Source organism: Setaria viridis, chromosome 2, assembly GCF_005286985.2.
Source record: "Setaria viridis chromosome 2, Setaria_viridis_v4.0, whole genome shotgun sequence".
In the NCBI taxonomy this organism is placed as follows: Eukaryota; Viridiplantae; Streptophyta; class Magnoliopsida; order Poales; family Poaceae; genus Setaria; species Setaria viridis.
The window spans coordinates 34,971,690-34,989,331 of NC_048264.2; the positions used below are offsets into that span (position 1 = coordinate 34,971,690).

General features: G+C 42.8%; 2 protein-coding genes across 5 annotated transcripts; one reads left to right on the top strand and one right to left on the bottom strand.

The window, feature by feature from the left end:
* The first annotated feature begins 3 nt into the window (after positions 1–3).
* On the top strand, positions 4–5,264 carry LOC117845629 (uncharacterized). 4 transcript variants are annotated; one of them, XR_004638101.2, is made up of 15 exons: positions 11–400; positions 968–1,095; positions 1,182–1,253; positions 1,327–1,440; positions 2,101–2,169; positions 2,256–2,312; positions 2,871–2,924; positions 2,999–3,061; positions 3,174–3,236; positions 3,512–3,676; positions 3,781–3,936; positions 4,430–4,510; positions 4,599–4,660; positions 4,777–4,917; positions 5,032–5,264. XR_004638101.2 is itself a non-coding variant. In XM_034726692.2 (15 exons), exons 1-14 carry the CDS (start codon positions 199–201, stop codon positions 4,859–4,861), a joined length of 1,371 nt encoding a protein of 456 aa, XP_034582583.1. In that variant the 5' UTR covers positions 14–198; the 3' UTR covers positions 4,862–4,868; positions 5,032–5,264. The 4 variants fall into 4 exon arrangements, 1 of the variants encoding a protein (XP_034582583.1); XM_034726692.2 differs by having other exon boundaries at positions 14–400; positions 4,777–4,868; XR_004638103.2 differs by lacking the exons at positions 4,430–4,510; positions 4,599–4,660 and having other exon boundaries at positions 4–400.
* A 527-nt stretch (positions 5,265–5,791) lies between these two features.
* Positions 5,792–9,288, bottom strand: LOC117845630 (NAC domain-containing protein 46). The gene is made up of 3 exons (XM_034726693.2): positions 8,731–9,288; positions 6,903–7,183; positions 5,792–6,757 (listed from the first exon to the last, which is right to left on the bottom strand). The coding sequence occupies exons 1-3, from the start codon at positions 8,945–8,947 to the stop codon at positions 6,122–6,124; spliced, it is 1,134 nt and encodes a 377-aa protein (XP_034582584.1). The 5' UTR covers positions 8,948–9,288; the 3' UTR covers positions 5,792–6,121.
* Between the last annotated feature and the right edge of the window lie 8,354 nt (positions 9,289–17,642).

Below are 17,642 nucleotides of genomic sequence, written 5' to 3' on the forward strand. Positions count from 1 at the left end.
GCAGCCGCGCCCACGTGCGTCCTCTTGGACGGAGCAGCGGCCCGGGACGGGTAGCTCGGCCACGAGGAGGGGGCGACTAGTAAGAAGTAGGCGAGCGACCGGCACGCCGCCCTGTCCCTCACTCCATCCCTCCTCGCAGTAGTCTCCCACTACTCATCTCGGCGCCGAGGCGAGGAGCGCGCGTGGAATCTCGTGACGATGCGGATCACGAGGCGGCTCTTCCTGGCCGCCGCGGCGGCGGCGCTGCTGCTGCTCGTCGCGGGGCCGGCGGCGGCGCAGGACGCGGCGGTGGAGGGCGTGGCGCCGGCGGCGGAGGAGATCGCCGCGAACGCGAGGGCCAAGGAGGCGGCGGTGCTCACCGCCGAGCTGGGCAAGCTCCGAGCGAAGATCTCCGCGTTAGGTGCGTGCACGTTTACCTGATTCCGGTTCCGTTAATCCCTTCGCTGCTGCTGCTGCTGCGTCGTTGGGGGTCTGCTGGGTTCGGTGGGGTTTAGTTGGCTCGCTAGGGTTTAGGTGGCGATTAGATATGTTGTGACGGAACGGGGCGATGCGAGATTGGGCGAGTTTAATGGGTGGAGCCGTGGAGGGATTTGGTGAGAACCCTATGGATTGGCTGCTGTTTCACTGGATTTACGTTTTAGCTTGAGGCAATTTCAAATGGTTTGACGAAGGGCAGTTTTATCTGGGAAATGTTTGTGTTGAAGCCTTGCAATTTAGAGCAAAAGCCTTCTCATGGTCCCCCAACATTTCCCCTTGCAAGTTAGAGCGCAGCAATGTTGCCCATACCAATTTCTGATGTTTTAGAAGGTACAATTTCAGCTTTAGTTTGAGAGTGAAGCGATTGAGTAAAATATGCTGTGTTGCAGAGTGCAAGTTGTACCCACTTCTAGTAATGACAAAATACTGCTTGATTCTTCCTGAAATTTTGAATAAATTAGAAACCAGCCTGATTGTTTTCATTCTACAGAGTCGCGCATTGCAGACCAGACTCTGGAGTTGAAGACCAAGGATGATGCAATTGAAACGCTGGATATGATTATCAAGGAGAAGTCACAGGAGATAACTGCTATGCAGAATGAAGTAACTTCCCTCCAGGTGATTTAGCCCACAATGAATAAACTGTTGAAGCATTGCTTATACCTTATTGAAGTAGCTATATTCGTTTGCTGTTGCCTATACAGGCGAAGGGATCTTTAGCTGCAGAGGAGCAGGCAAGCAAGGCCAATGCACGGGCTGTTGAGCTTGAGAAGCAGGTAGTGGGCTGGCAGAATTCCATGAACTGTTAGTGTGACAGAAGATTGTGGTTTCTGATTTAACTTCTTCCAGATCGAGAAACTCAAGAAGGATATTACAGCACAAAAAGGCAAAAAGGCAGCTCTCGAGGCTAGGGTTGGCGATGCAGATAAGAAGGTGCAAGAGCTGAATACGAAGCTGGAGAAAGTAAGTGTGCAGCTGTGGTTGCGGAGTTGTCTTCTTTGCTACTACATTTCACTACTACTTTTCTTTACTAGACTAAAATTTGGATTGGTTTGCATTATTTAGTGGTCACGATGAATTTCCTATGGTTAAACAGCGAGTATGCTTTGTTTACTTGGCTTTCTGCTTTTCTTTTTCCTTGTGTTCAATTCCAGTGACTGGTAGATGTTTGAAATTTCCCTGTTTTTCTTCCCTGTCCTTATTAATTTAAGTGAATATGTAACTATATGACACAAGAGTCATGAAAATTTGAGGTTGAATATTCCTCTTATCACAAGCGATTTTAGTCACTAATAGAAGTTTGAATAGTTGTCAGAGTTCCATGGCATGACAGAGCGTGCCATGTATTATGCATTTTCTTATTTTTCGTAAGTATAGATGAGGCTCATGTCTTGTTGAGTTACAGTCTAGTTATAAAACCCCACAAAAAAGGAAGCTTGTGGTTAATGCCTATTGAGGCATAGGCTGGATTATCAGATCCTGTATGCTTTCTTCCTTTCTTTTCACCTTTATTACAGTTTCTGTGAAAATAGGGTTAGGCCCCTCAAAAAGAAAAGAAAAGGGATTTAGTTCATTTTTGTTACTTTGTGAGCACTTCCCTTACTTCTATACTTTTCTTAATAGCTCCAGAGGACGAGCGATGATCAAAAGCGCAGGATTCAGAAGACTGAACATGCTCTTAAAGTTGCCGAGGTTTGTAGGATATGTGACTACTTTGATGCTTTGTTCCTATGTAGCATGTTTGCATTGTCTTCAACCTTTGTTCCTCATGTTTGTAGGAGGAGCTGATGAAGGTGCAGTTGGAAACAACAACAAAAGCAAAACAGCTAAAAGAGGTAAAATATATGTCTATTACTGCAGTTGCTACCCTATCAGGGTTTGTCAGGTTGATGTAAATTCATTGTAAATTTTTTTGTTAAACTATTTGCTTCACATCTTGGTGCAGTATATCAATGATTTGTTAACAACACAATTCAAATGCAACTTAGTATGTCACCCTGGCTGGTCTAATTGTAATGAAGTTGCACAGAATAGCATTCTCTTTTTGCTGGATCTTAGCACGCTCTAAATCTGATACCCTATATCAGTGCTTGTCAGGTTGATGTAACTAAAGTATAGAAGTTTGATAAACTATCTGCTTCACATCTTGGTGCTATATTTCAATGACCTTTCTAACAACACAATTCAACTTCAACTTAAGTTTCCAGTTGAACTGCTCTAATTGTGAGGAAGCTTGCACATTCTGGTACCTGGGCATGTAGTTGTTATCAGGAACTTCTTGTTCATTGAAAACTTCAAAATCGCTATGGTTTCCATGAGCACTTGAGCATGATACTCTTTGTTGTTTCATGCTTTGAACCTTACCCTTTTTTCTTGATTATTTTCTTTGGCAGGTTCATGGAGCCTGGTTGCCACCTTGGCTGGCAACACATGCAGCCCACTCTATGGTACAAGTGGACCTAAATACTATTCCTCCTCTTTGTTTACTTTCTCTCACCACATTCATCGTGTTACTATGCAGGAGGTGATGTCAAATCACTGGAACGAACACGGGAAACCTGCTGTCAATAGCTTATTGCAGAAGGTTCTGTGTATCTTCCTAGGAATTATTCTTATTTAAGGATGAAATAGCTGACTTAAATTGATACTGTATCTATCCATTTGACATTTATACCTTGTGAAATAAACAACTGCAGGCATCAGAAAAATCAGCCCAGGCAAAGAAATGGGCTGAGCCCCATCTGGAAACTGCTAAGACGGTAATGTTCTGACATATTCCTGAAACTGTAGTTGCTGAAATATGTAAGAGCAGATGTATTTAAAGCCTTAAATGCGAATCATATCTTCATGCGTCTGCAGCCAAATCCTGTTATGTATCATGTTGTGAATCTGTAATTGAAGGAATTTGTTGGTGCATAAAGTGTTAAAACTGCATTAGCTTGATATCATGTCATATTGTCTTGACGTTTCTAATTTTTGCCCTTTGCCATGTTGATTCTTGTTTTTACTAACAATGACATCTCCCTTCTTGAAGAAATGGATGCCTGTTGCTAAAGAAAAAATGGTTAACTTGAAGAAAAATATGGAGCCTTATGTCCAAATGGTCTCAGAGAAATCAGTGGAGGTTTATCAAACATCAAGTGATTTTATCAGGCCTCATCTTGTAAATGCACATAAAGTTGCTGATCCCTACTTCCAGGTGTATTTCCAGCACTTACGAAGTCACGGTTCTATGCCATAGTTTTTCCACCAAGAAACCCTGCAAAATTATCGATATATAATCGTTCGGTCCTATATTTTCAGGAAGCCAAGAAATTATCAAAACCCTATATTGATCAAATTGCTACAGCTACTAAACCACATGTCGAGAAAATTGGAACTACTATGAAGCCTTATACTAAAAGAGCACGTCATGTATATGGACAATTTCGTGAGACAGCTGCTACATATCATCACCAGGTATTTGTTATTTCCTTTTTCCCTTATACCTTGGTCCAGATTTTTTGTTGTAGTTCTTATGTGTCTATGTTTATTCTTCTGAATTTTGGAAGTGTTGGCTGGATTTCTACCATAGTTTTAGTTGATCTTAACTCGTATGTTCTTTTATATCATCAGCACTATTTCATGTAACTTCTGCTGTATTTTCTCTGCTTAAAAAACCTTAATATTGAGGTTTTGTGTTTTTCCCCTCCTTTTGGTATGTGTGAAGACTAGTGAAATAAATTGGTTGCTGAGGTCTTTTATTACTTTCTTTTCTTTGACTAAATATCTCAAACTACTGCTAAATTGCAATATGCTTTCTCATTCAGTTGATGGATGAATGCCAAAAAATTAAATTAATATTTTTATTTATCCTAAACTGTTTTGGATGTAGTGCTACTGCTAGTATAATCAAATGCTTTTTTTAAGTTTTACAACCATAGATGAGAACCTCAGCCATTTTCCTCTCCAGGCTCAGGAAAGTATCTCGGATTACCTTCACCAACATGAATTTACAAAACAATTTGCAACAGAAGAGCTGGTGTGGTATCTGGTAGGAACCAATTGACCATCAGTTAAAACCTTTTTTTAACGGTAATTTACTTTTTCGAAGGGGCTTACTGTATTGTCTCTGTTTACAGGCTGCTGCTTTGCTGGTTATGCCCCTTTTTGTTTTGTACACACTCGTAACTGAAACATTCTGGTTCGTGTTTTCTTTTCTCAATGTTGAGATAGTTTTAGTTGCTTGTTATAATGGCATGGCTTTATATGAATTGACTTTATTTGCCACTTGATTTCAATCTTTTTATTTTCATGTAGTACCAAGAAGCTGAAGAAAACCCCACGGAGCAGTAATGCCAACCATGGTCATCGAAGACATAAGCGCCGGCATGCTGACAAATAGACAATAGGTAAACACTTCAGGCTTGTCTTCGGTGTGTCATATTGTAGTTGAAGAAGGTACAGCTATTTGTTCCTTCTAATACGTATCCATTTTCTTTGTTGGCTCAAAAATACTTTGATGTTGTGGCTTTCCTGGCATTTTGATGGAGTTTTTGACTTTGTACTGTGCAGATTGTGAAGTTTGACCATGTTACCTTTCACTGATGAGTTCGTTGTCAGGCATACACATAACACACTACATGGTGATCTGGGGCCATCGCTGAACCTTGATGTGTATGTAAGAGTTACAATACACACAAGAACTGTGTTTCTGCCCAATTGCGTGGGCAGAGTTGTAGTTGCCGTTTGTATTTGATCACAGTAGGGACTGCGAGCTTAAATCTATGGGTGTTCATTTCATTGCATTGGTTATTTGTTTTAGCCATGTGGCATGTGTTTGAGCTTGTGCAAGTCCGCCAAGTCGTGATTTGTTATGCCGCACATTTGTTGATAGTTTGTAGTAGCTTCCACTGCCAGTGAACGCATGTTTTCGACATCTAAACTTAAGGTACTCCGTGAACCTTCATAATTCAGACCAGTTTTCCGTACACCCCTAGTTTACCTCAGCCTCTGTTTGATGTTTCTCCAAATCGAGGCCAAGTCCGGTTGCTCGAGCGAATCACGGCAGGCGGCCACCTCTGCTGTCTTCTCTTCGTCGAAGAGGAAACTTGACTGCATTTGGTCGGTTTCATGACGACCATTACCGGAACGACAAATCACGTAACCCAGCTCAGAGTTCCAATGTTAGGTTTGAAGAAACCTCTGCTCAAAGTTCCAAATTCCAATGTTAGGTTTGAAGAAACATGCACATTGATCTACAGGAACCTCGATCATATATATGGCCTTGGTACCACTCAGAGTTCCAATGTTAGGTTTGAAGAAACATGCACAATGATCAGGAACAGATCGCCCAATCTCTTATCTAGAGCCCTATATGAGCTCGGTATCAAGCCTGTTTTTGGTGCACATGTTATCAGCGTCAGGCAACCTATCCTCCGGTTTCTACAAGCCAAGACAACAAACTAATCCCTAGACAGATAAACATCGTTATAGGCTTACAGCACAACAAAACCAAGAAAAGAGAGAGGACTTCAGCTACAGATACAACAAGAAACTAGACTAAGACACCTCAAACCTTGTCCCCCTACGTGCATGACACGACCAACAACTTTGGTTGCCACTTTGGCACTGCAAGCGGCACTGTGAGTGTGATCCACAGCTACTACACCTGGTACCCGGCAGGCCAGTACCTCTCCACCAGCTGCTCCACGTCCAAGCTCTGGTACCGCGCCCCGGTCGCGTCCGCGCCGAACCCTCCGTCTCCTCCGGGCGCGATCACGCACCCGCCGAGCCCCACCGGCGCCATCTGCTGCTGGTGATCACCCGCCATCACCTGGTGGTTTCCTGCGGCACCGCTCGGCGCCGCCTGCTGGCTCATCGCCATCGACATCGACATCGCGTGGAGCGCCGCCGGCGGAGGCGGCGGCGACGGCATGGCCGGCGGGGCGCCGAGGTTGAGGCTGAGGCCGCCGGAGAGCGTGAACGGTGGCGCCACGGCGGCGGCAGCGGCGGGGTTCATGTACGCCGCCGCCGCCGTCCCGGGGTGCGGCTGGATGTGCGGGTGCAGCCCCGGCGTGCCGCGGGCGAAGCGCGCGAGCTCGGCGAGGTCGGCCGGGGTCATGTAGGGGTGGTGGTGGTGCCCGCGCGCGAAGGGGTCGTGCTGGAGCAGCGTGGGCAGGAGGGGCGGCACCATGTCCAGCGTGTACGGGTGGTGGTGCGGCCGCGAGTGCGCGTTGTTGGACGGGTACTTCTTGGCGCCCGCGCTCTTGGCGAAGACCCGGCACACCACCCACTCGTCCTGTCTCATACAAATATGATCACAAACATTTTAATTTCTCTACACGTACGACGATCATATAATTTTTCACTGAATCTAATTTTGCGAAATATGCATATGCTGTAAAAATTTTAAATTTATATAGATGTATGTGCACTGCATATACCTTGTTAGATTTGGGGGCTGATTTGGAGTGCAGGCGATACTCGTGCATGACCCAGTTGGTCTTCTCGCCCCGAGGAGCTCTTCCTTTGTAGAACACCAGGGTTTTCTTCATCCCTACTAGCTCTGGCGTGGCTGGTAGTTGCCCGGTGTAGATTTCCTTATCCTTTCCCGTTGTCTTCCAATAGCCAGCATTAGTTGCACGGTTCGTCCGCACACCCGTTGGGTACTTTCTGTCCCTCAGGCTGAAGAAATACCACTCCTTTTCTCCGAGTTTCGCTTTTTCTGGCATCGAATGGTAGAGATTCACAAATTGTTAGTGATTCCATCTTAACTATATATGCAACGATGCAAAAAAAGAAAAAAGTGCCTGCTCGAGAGTTGGTTCCGTATGTGATGAGTCATGAGACCCGTGACCACTAATTTTTGTAAACTGTTATATATATACATATATATTTCCCATCAGAATTCTATTTAAGAAAGCAGTTAAAGTTGCAGAACTTGTTCCAGAGCAGTTCTCGCTCTGTCGGATGACCAAGAAAGCACATGCACCACCAAAACAATATGAAATTTTTGCGATCACAGTACAGAGAGTAATATCATGGCACCAACTTGTTTTCTCGCCATTATCTTCTGGATTTAACTTTCCTGAAGGAATATTTATGAGTATTTTGTTCTTCCTAATAACACGTATATAGGCGTGTAGATCTCCCCGTCTCAGAAGAATACGCTCCCTCCTCGCAAAAGATTGTCATTTTAGGTGGATGCAATCAACCCGTTTAGAAAAACTTTGGCCATCAATATCATGAAAAACAATTTATACAATTTCGCTACATTTGCATATATATAGTTTTACTGCTAATTAGTGGCCAACTGGCCATAATGGTGCGTTGCTGACGTGTCAATCTCTAAAACAACACCATTGTGACCGGAGGGAGTGCATGTTAACAACCAAAAGATGACTTCTATTAAATAATGATACATGCATATGCACAACTCAAATAACGAAGATATATAGCGGAACATCTATCCTGTAGTTGTTCACCCGTAGTAATTTCTAATTAGGTATATAGTTGTGAGAGAGGAAGAGTAAAATTGGGGATCAATAATATACTTGTTCCTTTAAGGACATAACTAAGACGGTGACAACTAGAAAATTTCATATCCCTCGTTCAGAAGAAGTGAAGAAAGGAGTGCAAGGAGGGCATACACTGGACCATATGCACACTCCACGCACAAAAAGGGGGGAAAAAAGAGAAGATGATGGCAACATATATAGCACACAGCATACCAAAGCTGCAATGACGGAGTAGACAGAAAGAATAGAAAATGTAAGAAATAAAGAAACCTTTGAGACCCATTCATATATCGAATATATGAACAAGTAGTAGTTTGAGGCTTTTTCTAGCTTTTGAAAAACTTGCACCAAACGTGTGACAATTAGACAACTACTCTAGAGATGCTTGGAAATTAACCATGGCATATGCACCAAACGTGTGTGACAATTAGACAACTCTTCCTATACGATAGATGCTTGAAGATTAACCACGACCTCATCTACACGTACCTAGTTGTTCAAAATCTATATATCGATATATAACAAGTCAACAATAACATGGTAATATGATGCTTGAATTTATGCGCACACATAAATATATGGTTGCATAAAAAGCTAATTATCCTTAAAAGGAGAAAAAATATATGTGCTCATGCGCGCATGTTATTGTTAAGAAGAAAAAAAATAGCTTTTGATGATCAGTTAATGGAGTTTATTATCTGGTCATGAGCATGCATGAATGTGCCATGTGTGTATCCAGTTCGTTTCTCCTTACCCGGGAGATCCCACGGCTCGCACTTGTTGAGGTCGACCTCGGCTATGGCCCTCGCCGTGAAGCTGCCGTCGGCGATCTTCTGCCGCAGGTAGTACGTGATGAGCTCCTCGTCCGTCGGGTGGAACCTGAACCCCGGCGGCAAGCTCTCCTCCTTCTTCGACCCTCCCCCTCCCCCTCCATCTCCTGCAGCAGCAGATGCTGCTGCTGACCCGTCCATGCTCCGATCACAGGATCGATCGATCGATCTCAACACAGCACAAAATCAGAACCAAAAAAGGAAACCCTAACCCTAGCCTGCTAGATTGTGCACAAGACAAAGCCTCCGGTTTCTTGTTGCAGCACTTGAAGAAGACACAACAGGCAAAAACTCTAACGGACTCAAGAACGAAATGATTTGACAAGAAAGGGTTTGATAATGAGCTGCTAGGCGACGAGAGGAGAAGAGGAAGAAGAACAGCGCATACTGCTGCCCACACACACACGCACGGCAGCTCGCTCTCTGGTTGAACTTGTTGTTGGCCCCGGCCCCTTCTGAAACATTTGGGGTGTTTTTTCACGCAAGAGGGAGAAAGATATAAGGGGGCCACGAGCCACGAGCTCTGGATCGGAAGAGATGTCTCGGAGAAGCTTTTACCAACCGGGGGTCGTGAGCTACAAGCTGGACGTGTGCGTCGTCGCATGTCGCGCGCGTCCTGTTCCACGCGCTCGCCGCTGTACCTTTCAACCCGGGCCGGCCGGGTCGTCTTCGTCGCAGCAGTGCCTAGGATATGGTCGTCGTACTAGCCGGTGGCAGTAGTGCTCCTCCTTGCCATGGCTTGTCTTTTCAATTTTCATGGCCGCGTCGTCCATAGTTCTTGCCAGTAGTTGATTTGTTGGATTAGCATATATAATCACCTAATATAAATGCTTAATAACATCCATGATCGAGCTGTACCCCATGCAGCTCAATGCTTATTAACAACTTCGCAATCTAGCTATAGATGTGCAGCTCGATCGATCAGCTCAATATATGCTCAAAATAAACATCTTCTGCGCGTTCTGGTTGCTGCATATCTTTGCGTTATGCATCTACATCTACACACACACACTATACACATACTAGTGTCAACTATTGTGAACTGTCAGGTGACATCACTCGATTAACTCATACGTACGTAGTACACTAGTAGTGTAGTACTGATCGATTTGACCTAGAAGAAGTTTTAGAAGAACAAGCTACGAAGGAGAGAGATGTATACGTATACGCTGTTACGCACGTAGCTTATCCTGAACAATTTTCATAATAATGGAAGTCAAAACATGTATAATCCGATCGATGGCAACGGAACTGAAGTAGTCTAATTCCGTACGTAGAGAGGATACAAAGATGGATTTTTTTATTAGTACAGTGTAGCATCTCACATAAACACATACTATACCTACGCATGCTCCACGCATACCCATATGCGCATGTTGGACCTACAAACTGTACATACACAACATCCTTCCGGTGGATATCGATGAAGTCGCACATAGCTTCATAGGTGACGGGCACATCACAATTACCATTGTAGCTTCACGCATACGTCTAGGAACTGCAGAATTAATTTTTAGAAATAAATCCCGATGCAATACCCAGATCAGTACGCTACAAGCGCGTCTGCATGCAAAAATGGATTGATTGAGGAATTCTCTCTGAAACACCCGTCGAGGGACGCCGCCCGCAGCAAACTGCTAGCAACGCAACCACACTGTAAAAAAGATAACTCCACACGAGAGTCAGCTAGCAATCAGGACACGTGTGGGTGGGCCCGGCGCCAGATACGGCCACGTCGGCAGGGGCCCACGCTCCCCTTGACCCGGGGGTAGGGAGCGGCAGTCGGGCAGGGGCGCCGGGCCTGGGTTCCCTCTAATCCCAACCAACGCGTAGAAAACAAATTGCATTGCAGCAACGGCAGCGAACTGTTCAGCACCTCACGGTCATCTACCGGCCTAGGATTATTCCCTTGCTTTATTGTCCATTTTGTAGCTTGTGCTGTGCTTTCCTTTGGTCTTAATCATCATCGGCTGGGACAGGGCTAATTGCTGTAGTGCTGTGTGTGTGTGTGTGGCGCAATTTGAATTTGGTGGAGAGATTCAGAGAGGAGTTTATTGAGCGTGTTTGTTTGTAATACAAAATTGAGCCTTTTTGTTTAATCTTTTGAGCAAGGCAATAGTTAGTGATCCCTCCTCACATATTTGTAGCGTTTCAAACAAACTTATCTGAGTTTTAGCAACTGAAACGTAGGAAAAAGAGGATGATGCCATAGCGTCATCGCCTCTGTCCACTTGCAAGACACTGCCTTGCATTGTGGCATTCCATGCTGCTCTCCAGGTCTTGTGAATATCAAGACAATGACAGTAGGATGCAATCTTGACAAACGGGGTCTGTAGGAGGACAGCAATTCATCAGGCTGGCCCAAAGCGCAGGTTCAAACCAGATGATCCTTGGTCGTCACTCACATGCCACAGCGGTACAGCACCCACGATCAAATTATTCCCCTAAAAAACAGTTTTTCTTTAATATGCACGCCTAAATCTAGGGTTCTTGTTCACGTTGACCACCCAAATCGCCCTCTTATGTTTCCCCATACTTGGGCCCTTCCCATTTTCTTTGTGCCAATTTGTCTGGAAGTACGGACACTGACAGTTGAGTAGGCCTGAATATCTGCACATTGACTAAATCTTCACTGAAAGATACTACTGGTTTTGGTTGTGTCTGAAATTTCTGAATTTCTTGTGGCAAGAACCGATAGCTCGAACGATCCGATCATGAAATGCTGAAGTGACCTCTTTCCACTTATTGAATTGTGCGTGGTTCTCATGCATGTTTTACCGAGCACAACATGCACTGATTTGAGAGGAGTTGTTGTTGTTGGGCACAATCATTGAGACTACTGTTTTTGCAGAGTAACATCTGAAAAGGGCCACCTGAAAAGTGAGTTGAGGAATTGATAGTTCGAATTCGAAAAAGGCTGGTGCGGGTGACTCTCCAGGGCCATTTTGTGGTTGTTGATGTTGTTCAAAGCGTGATTGACAAGAATTAGTGAAAGTTTCCTTGTGGGTCAAATTCTCTCTTGAATTTGTCTCTCTGGGTTTGCTCAATTCCATAAGTTTAGAGTTGGTTTCTTGTGGGTTCAGTCTTTTCTTCCCCCATCTTGCCATGTCCTCAGCTGCGACCTCCGTGTCATATGAGATCTCATGACATGCTGCAAATCTGCTCGCAGGACCAAACTAGCTAGCTGCGGTTGTTCCTATGTAATGTACTGTGTGATTCTAGGAACAATCAGGGCCCAACTTTGCAAAATGCAAATGCAGCAGGTCAACAAGAAACTAATCTCTCGGTGCACCATGTGTTCATCTTTTGAGTTGGAAAAAAAAAATCTTCACCACAAATTGCCGGATTCTTTACTCATAACCGTCTGGCCTTTTTTTGTCGAGTCTCGTTTTTTTCCTTTTTGAGAAATTGGATTTATTAGCAGAAAATCCAATTTGACCCCTGCAACGGCTGCACGGTCACGGGCCACGGCCGCACCCGAACCTGGTCCAACCGGACCGATCCGCACACACCTCCTCTGCAGTCTGCACCAACCGCACCGCAACCGCGCGTGACCATGGCTCGACCGGCGGCGGCTCGTCGGGCTCTCCCGCCGGACGCGGCCGGGGGCGTGAGGCGCAGCGGTGGGAAGGAGAGGAGGCGGTCTCCGCCGGAGACCCTGGCAACGCGTCCTGGTAGACTGCAGCGGCGGGAGGTGCGGTCTTCTCTGCTACTGTCTGTGGTGGTCAGATTGCAAAGCTTTTAGGGATTTATTACTTCGCTTTAGAAAGGGTAGAGCTTAGTGACTTTGATAGGGCTTATAAGCTACTCTGCATCATGTGAATAATCGTAGATTTGTGAGGGAAGGCTTTTGTGTAGCAGTAGTGCTCTTAAGATTAGTGTAGTGTTCAGCTTTTCCAAATGCACAGTTTAATTAAGAACGCCCAATTTGCTCAAGCGTTATAGGTCAGAAAAATTGTGCAGATATGTTAGTCTTGTTGAGAAATTCTTTTGAATATCATCTTGTCACCGCTCTGCCATCACTAACAAATTGTCGTTAGCGAAACTCCGCATCTGGCAAACCAACCCTTTGACATTAGTAGGATTGGTTTCAATGGACCACCCATTACTTGTGAAGCACTTCACCGGCAGAAAGTACATGGAAGCTTTGTGCCTCCATCAATCTTTCCGCAGCCAAAATTTACAATTCTCTGCGCGTATGGATATCTTCCTTTGAAATCGCATACCTAAAAGGGGGCCAGGATGTTACAGTTTAGTTGACTCCTTTGCGTGATAGGAATGTCTGTGGAACAGGTTCAAATTAGTCATAGCCGAAACCTTGATATGATAAAAATGATTGATGGATATATTTCTCATCACTTTGTATAGGTTCTGAAAAGGAATATAAGCACGCTCATCTTCAGATTGTTTAGAACTCATTTGGGATTTTGAGTATATTTACCAAGCCATTTGAAACTTCTATTACGCAAGAGGTTATAGTGCTCTTCCTTTTGCCTGAGTGTGGGAAGTTAATGGTGGTTGAGTGCAAGAAAAGAAATATAACTAACACTGTAAAGATGGAGGGATATTGAAACAGAACAATTGTCGCTAATGATGAAAACAGTCTCATGACCTGTGAAAGGTAGCTTCTACCTCCCTCATCTAATATATAGTTTCCTGCAAGACTGCTAACAGGCTGCAAACTTCAAAGATCATGTTCACATTGCTGTATCCCATCTTAATCAGAGATGTCCTTGTAGAATTACGTGGAGAATGTGGACATTGAGCTACACTATATCTGGAAGCTTCATGTTTAATCCTTTTACTTATTCCAACATGATGCTGTCACAAAGAAGGGAATCCTCATTTGCGGATGTGTCCCAGGTTCAGGGCGCTTTTATGTTTTGTGCAACAGTTTTGGGGTGCAATCGGTGTTTCTGTCCTTGGTGTCTAAAGATAGGAGTGTTGTAACATTTAAACTCTTATCCCTTATTTAATGAAGAGGCAGAGCTCCTGCCATCTGTTTCCAAAGAAAAAAGTTTATTAACTTGTTCTTAAATTTTGTGACAGGTAGAGTTGTAAGTTGAAATTTCTTTTAGTAGTATATATTGCTTGAACATTGCACTACCCAATCTCTTTCACAATGCTTCCATTTTCCAGTGTGTTTTCCTTAAAAAAAAAATCCAGATCACAGTAACAGTATATAGAATAGTGAATAGTGGTCTTTGACAATGCCAATTTATAGTATGTTGAGCCACTCCAGTAACTTAAATAGTTGCATTTTATGCAAAGGAAGACCAAAAAAGGTGCCCATGTGACTCACCATGATAGAAATTTGAATTTTTGCATGCTGAACTTCTAATTGCTATGAGGTATCATGTTGGTCAATCTGTTCTCTATGGAAGCACATAATCTGTTCCCTATCTGCTCTTTGACATTTTGAACATTGACTGCAAATTTATTGCGCGATAACATTTTTTATATGGCTCAATGAATTCAGCAGTCATGATCCAAACCTTTTGGGCATCTGCTTGAAGTATTTGTGGTAAACCAGCAAGCAGCATCAGTAGTGCAGAATTTATTGAACCAATAAGAAAATGACATTCTTTTGGACAAAGCATTATGGAATTTAATTTGAGTTGGCTGGAGTGATCGAAGTACATTGCTCTTGTTGAACTAGCTGAAACCTTGCTACATAGGTGGTTAAATTTTCAGAATTCTGTATTTGAGTTGCTTCAGCATATACTGTACTCGTGAATTTCTGCAAGTAGGAAAATCTTTGATATTATACTCTAGCAAAAAAAAGGGAATATTCAGTTAGGCTGTTTATCAATACTGATTTGAACTCTTCACATGCTAATTACTTAGTTCTAACATCTATTGCTTGCCTTAAACACCTGTGACAGTTGTCAGTTTTTTACGCTTGCATTTGGTGGTCTAGTAATTGATCTGCCAACTAAATGGCTATTCTATCTTCAGCTTGTTGATCACTACTTGCTGACTGCTTGCAGATAGTTGGGTGTTCCAAGGGCAGTAGTATGGCTTGTCTAGAAAGTGAGGTGTAGATGTACAGCAACCTCCAATTCCTAATCAGGTAACACATCAATGTTTTACTTCTGCTGGTGCAATTAGTTTGTCTGATTGTCTCATGCATATTTATTTGTGCTAATGCCATCTTAGTAGCTTCCTAACAATTTAATGCTCATATTAGTATAAATAAGTGTGGAAAAAAAAGCTTACAGTGAGTTGGTAAACTTAAGATGAATATGGGCCATGCTCGATAGTAGAATTTGTTCATCTCTGTGTGTCCAAGTATCCACATCTTAAATGAATGAAGTTCTGACACTACTTAAAACTCCAATAAAAGAAATCAACGTGCTTGGATTTAAGAATCGCTCTGCCAGTAGCGACAAGAGAATGGTTGCACACAAGTAATCTTGATTCCAGCATGAATACAGGTACACTAGTATGCTGCATCTGCTGGACACATTCTGGAGTGATCTTATTATTTAAACTATTCTATTTCATGCCTTTGGAATTTTGACTCAGAAAGGTGAATATCGTAGATTTTGCCTTGAAAAGATGAAAATATCCTTGATTTTTTTTTTCTGTAGGAGCAGTTTGTGTTTAATGCCTGTCATGGTGCATATTCTTAATTTTTGTGGTTATTCTTACAAAGAAAAGAACATGTGTCAATTAAAACAAAAACTTTGTGAGTAAAACAAAGGTAAACTGATGACCAAGGGATTAAATGTAGCATACTCAGGTATATGCTAATGACAACAAAACCATCACAGAAGCCTGAGACCTAGCCTTGTGGTAGAGGATCACGCAAACGACTATGAGTCATTGACAGTGATTCTGGAAGTTTCGTCATACCTGTGCTGTGTATACACATTTCAGATTGTTGGCACTTCAAAATTATAAGTGATTTTCTCTGTTTCTGTATCATAGTCATTTGTTAAAAAACTTGGAGCAAAATTTAACATACATAGTTATACATGTATTGATCCCAAAAAAGAAATGTGTTCTTCATCATCTGGACGCAAACATCTGAAACATGTTCCGTATCCATCTGGATGCGCAGCAATTGAAAATATGGTAATTTCTTCAGCGTTTAAAAGTAAATTCATACTTTGTGCTGATAGACACATTATACCTGCAAATGGTTCAAAGGCATCCTAAGTTCCTAACCATGTGCACAGCAACATCTAAATGACCTGTCTATTCTTGCTATCAACAAGTCTTTTTGGTAGGCCTTGTCTTTTGTATGCCCCCTGATTTGCAGCAGTAATGTGTGGATAGGTTCCAATCTGTAGTGAAAGTTCTTTCTGTGATGAATAAAGAATTTTACTTGTGAAGCACTCCATAATATGAAATTGCGCAGTGTCACGTTTGTGTTCACATCATTATTAAACTGGGTGCTAAAGACATCACTGGAGTACACCACAAAGTAGGAACGGGCCTTAGTTGTGCTCTTTGAAGTTGAATAGATCAATCATACGTCATTGATATGTGAGAGAGATTGACCCGTAATTACTCTTGGTGACTGATTGATGGAAACACGTCAATTTGGGTTACTGATAAACTTGTAATGTCATTCAACGTCAGCGTCCAAACAACGACCAATTCAATGAATCACATCAAAAGTTGTTTGTAAGAAACTTAGGCACGCAAGCACTTGTTGCCGACATACTTACTCCACGGCCAAGATTTGTTAGTAAGCATTCATATATTCACGGCAGAACTAACTGGCCTATAAAAATTGCCTATTTCACATCGGTCATCCACTTGGAAACTGAAATGTGAGTAGCTAGAAGCTAGATTTCTTCTAGATGAATTCACTCCACAGGAGCACCTTCCATGATTAAGAATGAGAGAGGTGCCAGGTTGGATTTTATAGGAACTCCTATCAACTTTAGCTAAGTATTCATATGAAGATAGATTTTTTTAAATGTAAATGTAATACTATTATGCTATCTTTCTGCTGCACTTTGCTTTTGGTAAGAATCTGCAGTTGCAATGGAAACAACAATTTGCAGCTGACAAGTAGCATTGTTACTTGCTATGACCGTTAATACCAGAATAAGTGAAATATATGTGTTAATTCATACTTGTTGGTATAACGCAACCCAACATTGTCGGGGGACAGAAGTCAATCATTCCTCTTGTTGTTCAATGGACGCTAACTTTCGGGTAGCTACCAAAGCATTATGGAAGCATGGAAGTTAGGCTCTTAGACAGTTGACATGGATAGTAGGAGAATGTAGAAAAAGATTAGAGTATTTAGTTTATAATTTTCATCTACCTAATGGTACATAAAAATTAAAACACATTTCTTCACAACTTTCTGTTAAGAATTATTTTCAGTTTTCACGCTTAGTAGAATTCGCACAAATTGAGCATAGAAGCGCCGATGCCTTTATATACAAATATTTTGGTGTACCTAGGATCAAATTTGTGTGTGTCTGTGTGTTTGGGGGGGCGGGGCGCTTAGTTCTGGTCTGCTTTCCCCAAAGGTTATCTCATCCCATCTGCAAATATTGATGTATATAAGTGTGCATGCACATTCTATGCGGTTTCTTCAGAATGTGTTGTCATGTGAACCTTTGCTTCAAAATCAAACAATCCTCCAGTATTTCTTGATTGTTGTAAAAAAAATGTTCTGCCTCAGTAGGCAAATTTGTGTAACGACCAGTTACTTTTGTTGAAGAATTACACTGAATATATTTTCCGATGACTAAATCCATATTGCCTTGATTTCTTCTGACAGGGATTGTTTTAGTGTGGAGGTTTTCCCAGACAGATACAATGCATCTGCGATGGGAGATAGAAGACAGCTCCGTGCTCGTGTACA